Source organism: Aythya ferina (assembly GCF_964211825.1).
Source record: "Aythya ferina genome assembly, chromosome: 27".
NCBI lineage: Eukaryota > Metazoa > Chordata > Aves > Anseriformes > Anatidae > Aythya > Aythya ferina.
The window spans coordinates 3,408,406-3,418,759 of record NC_140310.1 but is presented as its reverse complement, the minus strand read 5'-3'; the positions used below and the strand labels follow the sequence as shown (position 1 = coordinate 3,418,759).

The window sequence follows — 10,354 nt, the reverse complement described above, 5'->3', positions numbered from 1 at the left end:
CAGCAATCTTTCCGACAAAGGGAATTGCAAGATAACCTTTGCCTCTGCCTCCTGCTAACCTTTTTAAAAGGAGTTCAAAAGTGAGATAAAACAATTTGATACCCAGCTGTTGGGAAAGGTCTTGGCATCCCATGCTGAAATGTAGCAGTCAGATGATCTCCTGCTAAAATTAAAGTCACAACCCTTCTTGTTATCGCTAAGAGCAACATTTGTGGCATGAAATGTGAAAAGCAAACAAAATGGATTTCAGTGAAGCTGTGCTGATTTACATCCACTGAGGATCGTGCCCACCTAATGAGTACTAATATGAATAATAAAGTCTGGCTTTCAGCAGCAATTCATTCATGAGCTGGAGAGCTGGATTTGCTGCTGGCCCATGGGATTCTTTATCAGTGCATGTGGCAGCAATAAATGGGCTCAAGCAAATTGTAGATGATGAAGATAGTTAAAAGCAGTTTTAAAGCAAGATCTCTGAATGCTCTACCGTTTTATGTATCGTTTCTCATGGTGTTTCATTTCAGGAATATTGAATTTGGGACTTAACAGAACCTACAGGAGTAAGGTCTGGCCTTCTTGTATCAAGTTGGTGCAGGTAAGTAAATGCATGCATGCATCATGCTGGTATTTGCAGTGTTGAACATACCCTTAAGTGTTACAGAGGTGGTGTTAACACCTTGCACTTTCTAATGAAGCAAAATATCCTAATGAGTTTTGCAACTGTTGCAGATGTTGATTGCGTGATTGGTGTTTTGATTTGCATGGATAGGATTCATGCCTGAACAAAGGAAGAGATCACCATCTGGATAAAATGCAGACTAGATGGGAAGATTCTTCTGTCTTTCCTTAATAAGAAACAGAAGGAGGAGGGGTAGGAAAACTAAGCTTTGAAATTTTAATAAACTCAGACATGAAAATACAAAGCTATTAAAATAGAAACGCCAACTAACTGATTACTCAGAACCTGTTCATCTGACTTAGGGTTACATCAAGGCAGAATTTTTCAAAGCTGCCTAAGGGTTGTTATAGTCCCCATTCCTGTTTAATTGAAAAGGAGTCAGGTTTTGGTACTCGGATGGCTTTGGATTTTTTTGCACAAAATCATGAAATGGAGATGGTTACATTTCATCCAGAATCCCTCTTGAGAAAAAGCAATAAGACTGTCTAACAAACTGTTCTGCTACTCAGCACCATGTTACCTCAGCTTATCATTGGCATAACTGTACTAAAACAAACAGCTCTGCCTCATTAGGGCTGAAGAAATGCAGGGCTGGCTTGAAGGGAATCCAAGGGCACTGCAGAGCTTCGGGGCTGCAGCCATGGCCCATGCTAGGGATGCTAATCATGCCAGTTGCTGCTGATGAGGAGAAATCAAGTCCTATTGACCTCTCAAGAAACCTGTACCTGCCTATTATTTGACTACAGGTCCTAGAATCATTAACAGTGGAAGATTCTGGGCATTGCTGAACTCAACAGAGTAATTCATATGAAGACAGCATCTCTGCAGCTTTTGGATTTGAGCTAATAAGGCTGCACGGCACGGTGCTTGGGACGTGCAGTGTCATGTCTTTATTAATTGGGACATACACTAGCAAATCTAAGCCTGAGTGGCTTTTAGCAAAACTTGCTGTTCCTACATTAATTTCAACACGAATTAGCTCTGAGGTAACTCTCAGATTCCTACTAGCATCGTTAACAGCATCATTAAACATCTAAATACCTTTACAAATCTGTCCCCAAGACGTGCATCAGTTTTGGGAAGGAAACACGGCTTCATAATCACATAATTGCTTTGGGGATTTTTTTTTTACACAAAAGCAACAACTTTTACATTGCATCTTCTCCATTATTGGTCCTCTCAGCAGCACTGTTTGCCCACAGTTCTGCTTATTTACCAGCCCAGAATACCGTGCAGGATAACTGTTTGCTATGATATGCAGTTAGCCTCCCGGGGAGTTTGCTGCTCTGTTCAGAGAAATACTGAATGCTCTGCTTAAGAAGCAATTTATGCTGTGTATAAATAAAACAGAAACAGTGAACACCCATTTATGTTGGGCCTTGGGTCAATGAGCTGTGCCCAGAGCTGCTGTGTACTTCTTCCAGTGAAGAAATTGTTTCCTTCCATCACTGCAGGAGGTCTGAACAAACCGTATTTGCAGAAGAGAGGGATCTTGACATAATTCATGGACTTGTTGATTACACCGTTCTGTGCTTGCTCTTCACTCTCAAGTAGCAGAAAGTGCTTCTGGACAAGTTTGTTGCACCTTACTCCCAGGTGGTGATCAAAAGATGGTAGTAGTAGCTGCAAATCACAGCTTAGGTGATGAATGCTTGCTGTTTCTCACAGCTCTGCTGCTATAGAGTAATCCAGAATGAAAAGAAAAAAAAAAATTGCCAGTGAAATTGGTGGTCCGTACAGTGGTTTTGTTGACAAGTTGTTTAGAAATATCCCTGTGACATTAACAGAACAACAAAATGAGCTGACAATATGATAATGCCAAGTAAATAACCAAACTACCGTTACCGTACAAGCATTTGCCTTACTTGGATAACAAAATGTGCAGTGAAATCTTCAGCTATATAACTATATATCTGGGCTGTGAGATCTTTAGATAAGGTTAATTGTTATTCCACGATAAAACGTGTGCAGGCAGCTGGGTGTAAATGGGGCTTTCTCCTATTTGTGGTGTATGAATATATTTGCATATTTAGCTGATTATATTGCTTACTCTGCTGGTTTTTCTTTACGATTTGTGCTAGTGATCAGAAAATAAGGGTCAGTTTCTGAACTAGACCTGATCATTCATCAGCAGGAAGGCTTGAACTATTACACTAATGAAGAGGTGGCTTTAGTTGTGGTAGGAGCTTTTTTGGGGGTGTGCTAAAACCACTTAACGTTTTGTGGAACAATACAGTTTTGTTATTTTTTCTCCACTCTGTTTCCACGTCCTTTCTGTTAATTTAGATTGTAAACTGCTTGATTCCAGTACCATATTTTTTTGGTTGTATATGCACAACACCTAGCTAGGTAGGATCCAGGCTGGAGATCCAACTGGGAGAGTGCTTAGTGCTGCAGGAAAAACTTTTTTTTGCCTTTTCCCTTCATCCAATGAAGGTGAGTACATTCTTTAGCTGCTGTAGTTCTTATTTGGGACATAGGAGGGCACTAGAATTACGTTTCTTTAACTCCAGTTATTCCACAAAGAAAGAGATGCAATTGGGTAGTACTTGAGAAATGTTTCTAGGACATGTGGCTCTTTCTAACTTTACGTCTTGAAGTGACAAGTGTAGATAAAGGATTTACTCCAGCAGTCAGATCAATTGCAATTGCGTTGTTCTTTCAGCTGTGAAAGGTAAAAGGCACAGAAGTGATACGGCGTTCTTAGGGTACTAACGTGAATAAACCCCCGTCACCCAAATTCTCTCCCACTCTGATGTGCAGCATGACCTCAGTCTTGTGGTTTTGATGCGGTATTTATGTAAACAGAGTTAATTTCTAATTGTAACCTTGATGGGAATTTAGCTATCTTCTGTTTGGGGCAGAGAAGAACAGGGTCCAGACTGTTTACCATTAGTGTCCCTGGTTAAACTGCACTTAAGCGTTGAACTTAAAAAAAATAATGCATTTGGTAACATAAGACTAAATAAAAAGTTTCCTAAATAAAACTGACTTTCAGTGATAGCTGCAATTTCCTATTCCATGTGCCCTAATATTTGCAAATCATTGTATTTGATGAATCATACGCCAACTACCCTTACTTCCGTTCAAAAAAAAACAAGGCAACAACAACAAAAAAAGAAGCAGCTACTCTAGTTGCTGCTTGTCTGTCTTTCATGTTTTGCTCTGTTTTTCATTTGCTGCCAAGAATTTGCTTTAACTGGGTTGGAAAATACTGATGCAGCTCAGCCAGCTCAACTCTAAAATCAGGAATCTTAAAATCAAGGTGCTAGGCTGTCAGGCAGACTCGGTTAGAGAACCTCTAGCCAAAGGCCTTGGCAGCCAGAATACAGGTGGGCTTTCAAAAACTCACTGCGTTTTCCTCCTCCTTAAGGGAGTTTTTCTCCCTTAATATTCTGGCCTCAGATCCAGGCACTTTGCACAGTCCCTCCCTGGTCACCTCCAGACGCTTACCAAGCTGCCTCTCTTCTTGTTTTGGGGTGATGCTACAGAAAACTACTGCTCAGCGTCGCTAAATGGAACAGAAGAAAATTTTGGCAGAAAAGAAAGAGGTGTTTTTCTCTTGCAAAGGAGGGTTATTTTAGCTAAGCTTGGATGTTAGCACGCACGTGACACCTTGAACTGCAGCGAGGAATGTTTAGCTTGAAGTACTGCAGCTTTTACAAGACTAACACTTCAGGCATGGCTAAAGCAGCCCTCCAGGGCGGATGGAAAGTTCCCTGGACAGGGAGGAATGTGGGGTGATGCAAGAGGAGCCGTCTCCTCTGCATCGTTTGTTCTGCCACACACTGCAAAAGGGTCACAGAGAGGCCTTATCCCAATAGTATAGGGGAATATTTTTTGAATCCAGACAGTGCAAGATCAGATCAGAGGAGCTTAGACCAACCATCACCCCGTTTAGTTGTCTTGATAGCCTAGTTGCGTTGTTCTTTGTGTTAAGGTCTCCAAGAATTTTGCAGTATTAAGCTTCCTTTTAGAGAAAAAGTTTGGGTGAATCTTCCAGAGTAAAACAATTTGCAAAATGCTTCAATATTTGCTCTTCATACAAGTGCATGAAGTTGTTGGATGCCCCCATGCCGTTCCTGAAAGCCCTCAGCTCACCACAAAACCCCTACAAGGTCTGTGTTTAGTGGCACTACCGAATCTTCAGCTAGAGGTACTGTAGGCTTTGTGGATAAGAACGACGACTTCAGGTAGGTGTCAGTACAGCATCAGAGGCACAGTTGGCTGGGTTGAGTGAGTGTTTTGTACAGAACAGATTAGTTAACCAGTTCCAGCTTGCAAATCTTGCTGTTTTGTTGTTACAACTTGTTCCACACACTGACAAACTCCGCATGGACCCTTCAGGTGCCGTGCAGGTACCGAAAGAGCCCGTGTCCACGTTTAACCTTCTGCTGCTCAGTGCTTCAGCAGCACACGGCTGAACAAAGTTGGGAGCACCCCAGTCATGTCGTGAGCAGCCCTAGGGAGATCAAAACATCGTCTGAGAGAAGGGTTTGGCTCTCTAGTGGGAACTGGGCGTAACGTTACAGCACATCACAGCTGGATGAGTAATGGACTGGGCATGCAACAGATTCGTAGGCCACGCATTCTTGTCAGATGACAGACCACCAGGTATTGTTAAAAAGCACAAAATATTGCATGGTGGTGCTGTGATATCAGGTGGCCTTGGGTTTAAAGTTTTGGCTGGCAAAGAACAAGTTTATTTGTTGGAGAGGGCAAATTACCAGTACTTAACTCTCATTTATGTTACTCTGCCACTTAGAGGCGTCAGTGGAGATGAAGGCAAATTAAATTTAGAAGAAACTCATAGATGGGAGAGCGTGGTATGGAAGGTATGCTTGGAACACACAGGAGGGATGGAGGCTGTGAATCAGCAACGAAGTGATCTGCATGAGCTGAGCAGCAGGGCTGCCCCTAGTGCTCCTCACTTGGAAGATAAGATTATTTTTTCTCCACATTCTTGTGCTTTAGTGCAGTTATACAGGTGGTTGCGTTTTCAAACAGTCACACTTATTGCAGTGTTCACTGCTTGGCATGGAGACAGGCATACTGCAAGGATAAGAAGCACATTGGTGACTTACAGCCCCCGAGGGATAAAGACCTGGACCTTCTCAGGTCCAGCTGGCTTTGTAGAAACCCCTGGCTACCCGCACAGCCCAGGCCAGGTCGGGCGGTGGGATGGGATGCTCGGGGAGGTGGTGGGGTCACCGTCCCTGGGGGTGTTCGAGGACAGGTTGGACGTGGTGCTTGGGGACATGGTCAGCGGGTGGACCAGATGACCTTAGAGGGCTTCTCCAGCCTTAACCATCCTGTGTCTCTGTCACCAGTTTGAAACACTCCAGCAGTTCCCAGTTCACCGGAGGCTTACACCAGGAACCCACCCAGCCCTGCAAGCAAGAGCCTCGTGTCTTCAGCAGAGCACAGCCCCGTAAGCTTCCTATATTTTTTTTTTCCACACTACTTTTAAACTAACCCTTCAGTTTCCTTCCTCCTTAATGGCTCACTGCTCCAGCAAAGCCTGCAGCCAGCGGCTCCCCGGCTGCTCCAGCAGCAGGAGCGGCCGCAGGTGAGTCCCAGCGGGCGGAGCCGAGCCGAGCCGAGCCGTGCCGGGCCGCCCCCGGCCTTGTTCCCTCCCCTCTGCTCCGCTCCTTGCCGCTCGGCGGCGGCCGGCACTCGGGCGGCTGCGGGCAGTTGTCCCGCATGGCGGAGCGGCCCGGGCCGGGAGGCGGTGGCACAGGGACCGAGCCGGGGGAAGCGCCGCCGGGATGGCCCGCTGGATCCCCACCAAGCGGGAGAAGTACGGCGTCGGTGAGTGCCAGCCCCAGCTGCTCCCCCTGCCCGGCTCCTCTGCTCCCCCTTTTCCCTTGCTCCCCCTTTTCCCTTGCTTCCCCTTTCCCTGCTCCCCCCTTTCCTTGCTCCCCCTTCCCAGCTCCCTGTGCCTCCCCCCCCACCCCCCAAGCCCTCCCCATGCAGCACCTCCCTTCGCTTCCCCTGCTCTGTGCCTTTTCTTCCTCCCCTGCTGCTCAGCCCGCAGACCCTCGGTTCCTTTCTCCTCCCCACACTTCCTCCACTGCTACCTTCTTTTTTCCCCCAGTTTCTGCCCTCTTCCACTTTCAAGTTTCAGCCGCCGGCATCCACTCTTTGGACCCGTGGGGATGGAGGCTGCGTTCAGCGCCCGCCCTTGGAGCTCTGGGTCTGTGGGCTCACGACTGACCTTTGTAGTTTTGCCTCTGCAGCGTGTTTAACAGCACGGAGAGATCTAATGTAGCAGCAGAAATGCCTGCTGTTGTCCCCAAACGGAGCTGTGGATAGGAAAAGTAACGCCAGGATAAGAAGTTTGCAGTGTGGGAATTGGGGATTCTGGGGGATGGCTTTGCAGGGGGGTGGAAATCTTGACAGTGATATTTTGAGGTGAGGGGAGGAGCAGCGAAGGCTTAACTGGCACCTTGTGCCTTCTGCCCTGTCCCGATAACAATTAAAAGGAGGAGGTTGGACAGTGGCTTGCCTCTCTCTAGGCGGAACATAACCAGTGGTGCTGCCGATAAGTTCCCATTTTCTTGCAAACGTGACAAATCAAAAACCACACAATTCTGAGGTTGATTGCAAGAATTGGACGGGAACGATATGCAGGAAGCCATGACTGACACACAGCTCCTTACAGTTTATTTTAATGCAGGGCGCTCTTTTGTGCCCTGTGGGTTCCTCGGTGGACTTTTTTTGATGCGAGGCAAATTTCTCATTTCATGCTTGCCAAGTGTCAGTTGCCCCAGCTCCCATGAGGTTGCTTGTTCAAGTTCAGTCCTTGGGCTGAAAAATGAGGGACCTCATCCAGCGCAGCTTTGCGTAGTGACTCTGAAAACCAACTTGATTGCAAAGTGGCTTTGCAGGGAGGCAGCCTGCTCCTTGCAGGGCTGTGGCTTAAGTTTGGCTAAATAGCTTCAGAGGTACCGTATGCAGCACGGCCTTATCTAGTTCTGCTCTGGTAACCAGGAGGGTGTGGAGTGCTGTACGCCCTGAACTTTGCTTCTTTCTGGGCAGCCAACAGCCCAGGCTGTTTGTACGTGGCAGCCCGTGTGTATGACTTAGTGAGATTACTCCAAGCGTCAGGAATTAAAAATGTTGGGTATTACAACCAAATAAGCTGCATAATCATAATTGAATGGCTGGGCTAGATCGTTGTGTGTTTTTTTTTTTTTTTTTTTTTTTTCTGTGCCCTTTTTTTTTTTAAGCACAGCTTTGAGTAAGGCTCTGCTACCTGAAGAATGGCCTTGGGCAGCGGGATGAATCAGAGGCACTCCTCTAGTCAACATTTCATCTTGCTTCCGGGGTGATTTTTGTGTGCTGGCTTCAGCCAACTGCTGATTAGGACATCTCCTCTCCACAAAGGGCACTGGCTTGTGAGTAAGCAGGGTGGAGGAAAAATTACCTCTTCCCTTATGTTGCCGACCAAAAAGTGCTGGTGGGAAGAGTCCCCGTAGGTCTGTGTGTTCAGACAGCTGTGTGAAAAGGATGCTCACTTCCCCTGCCTGCAGACTCATGGACCAAACTGACCTAGAGGCTGTACTGCTTCCACTCTTGCTTTTATTTTGCAACATAGCTGATGGAGTTAATTCCCAGGCAGTAAACAGAATTATTTATGCAGTGACAAATTTTATCAGGCAGTGTCTGATAGGTGGTGTTAATGAATCTTAATTTGGTCAGTTTGATATTCGCAGAGCAGTCGGTTTCCTGTCTGCAGTTGCATCCTGTGCCCTTTTAAAGCTTTGCTCTCAGGTGCCAGTCCTCTCTGCATTCCTGCTTAATGTGACTGTCAGAAACAATAATCAGGCCTACTCGTCATAGGCAGACTAAGCGTGTTCATGGCTGTTTGTAGGATCTCAATTTCAGTCTGTAGGGGTACTCATACTTGGGATAGAATGTAGACTGATCACATGAGATGGAAAAGGTCCACTTCTGTATGGAAAAGTGCAGAGCAGGGGCATTAAGCTTCTTCTCCTGATGCCTCAATCTCAAGAAATTGACGTGGGTTGAAAGGAAATTGTGAGCCTCTTGTGCTGATAATGTCTGCTAGCCAGGGTGCCTGGTGGTACGAAATATGAAGGTGGCTGTGACAAGGGCAATGCCACTGGTTCTTGTAGTGTGGGCCCGTGGAGGGTAAGAACTTCACTCACTGGTAGCGTGGGCAATTTGATGGTTGTGAAGTGTAAAGCTAGAAGTTCATTCCTTTTAGAAACAACAAACACACGCTGGGTTTGTTAGTAATCTGCACTTTGGAAACTAACCCAGAGCTGCTTGCTTTTTTATTTATTTTTTAAATACACCCCTGTAAATCATACCAGCACAGTAGGAAATTCCGAGAAGTTAACGGTGTGACTCAGTGTCACTTGTCTAATCTTGGCAGTTCGGTTCAGAATGGTTTATCTCCTGGGTTATATTCTACAGATTGAGGGTTCAAATGGATTTGCTGCCTTCCAGGAGTTTTGTTCTCAATTGGTTAAACCTGTGAGTGCTACCTTTAGCGTGGATACTGCTGATGGCATATGGACTGAGTTTGAAACTGGAAATTACAGCATCCTAAGGGAAACATACGTGAGAGGCAAATGACTTTCAGTTTCTCACTCTCGATGACTTTTCAACCCAGTAACAGATGTGAGTTTGGAACCTTCAGCCTTGTAAAGGGACAGAAACACTGCTGATCGTCTGCTGGGCAACATCATGCCTTTTGAAGCAGAAATTGGGGGCCTCACTAAGCTTCCTTGCAATATGTTTCACCTCTAGGTTGTGAAGGAAAGATACCGAAGTTGGACGGTCTTTGCTCCAGACTCAATGAAGTAGCCTATTCTTGGAGCAGTGCTTTTCTCAAAAAGAAGTTGGCACTTGCAGAATGGCTTTCACACAGACTCTGTTCTGTCAAAAGAGCTTGCACTGGAAGAAAGAATACCTGAATGGCTCCCCGCAGCTTTTAACTTTTACTTTCTGCTTGTTTTAAAATGATTAACTTAGGGAATCCACAGTTATTTATTTTTTTTCCTGCTGGCAGTGACACAGGCTTGCATTAACTTTAGCTTAAGTATTCCACTTCAGTTGTAAAAGCAATTCTTTCTTCGGTCATCAACTGCTCTTAACCTGTAAGTGTTCTTTGTGGACTGGAAGAGACCGTGCTCTCGGTGCTTGGCTTCAGCATGAAGTATGAGAGAAATCTGGAGTCTGTGGAATGATAAGATCACAGAGTCACAGAACGCTAGGGATTGGAAGGGACCTTGAAAGATCGTCTAGTCCAATCCCCCTGATAAGATGTTCTATTGCAGTGTATCCAGGCTGCTATCAGAAGTAGTTGGAGCCCGTTTTTTTGATTGCTGCCTCATGCAGTCTGAAAAAGCAGCAATGGCAGCGTGGTAAGCCAGGGTGGGGAACTGAGCCAGCCCAAAACCAGTTCAGAAATAAAAAGTGCTGGGTTTCCAGCCAGAGTAGTTTCCAGATGACAGCAGTGATGCGTCAGGTACGCATGCTTTCTATGTCTCCTCTGACTGTGAGCTAACAGGATGAGAAGTGTTTATTTACAGTTCTGTAGGTGATTTGTGTAGGTATCTACCCTTCAATCCACAAATATGGTCTCCTGCAATGAGAATTCAACTGGAGTTCTGCTGAAAGAGCTTAGAGGCGTGAGGTCCAGAA

At 45.7% G+C, this 10,354-nt stretch overlaps 1 protein-coding gene across 2 annotated transcripts in view; it reads left to right on the top strand.

Moving 5' to 3' along the window:
• Positions 1-2,028: 2,028 nt before the first annotated feature.
• Positions 2,029-10,354, top strand: part of DOCK5 (dedicator of cytokinesis 5) — an 89,329-nt gene continuing 81,003 nt past the window's right edge. The window contains exons 1-2 of one of the 2 annotated variants that reach the window (XM_084499622.1): positions 2,029-2,272; positions 6,007-6,107. In XM_084499622.1, coding sequence (XP_084355748.1) covers positions 2,181-2,272; positions 6,007-6,107 — 193 coding nt within the window. In that variant the 5' untranslated portion in view covers positions 2,029-2,180. Of the gene's footprint in view, positions 2,273-6,006; positions 6,108-6,300; positions 6,488-10,354 lie in introns of those variants that run through there. The other variant, XM_084499623.1, reaches the window with a different exon arrangement.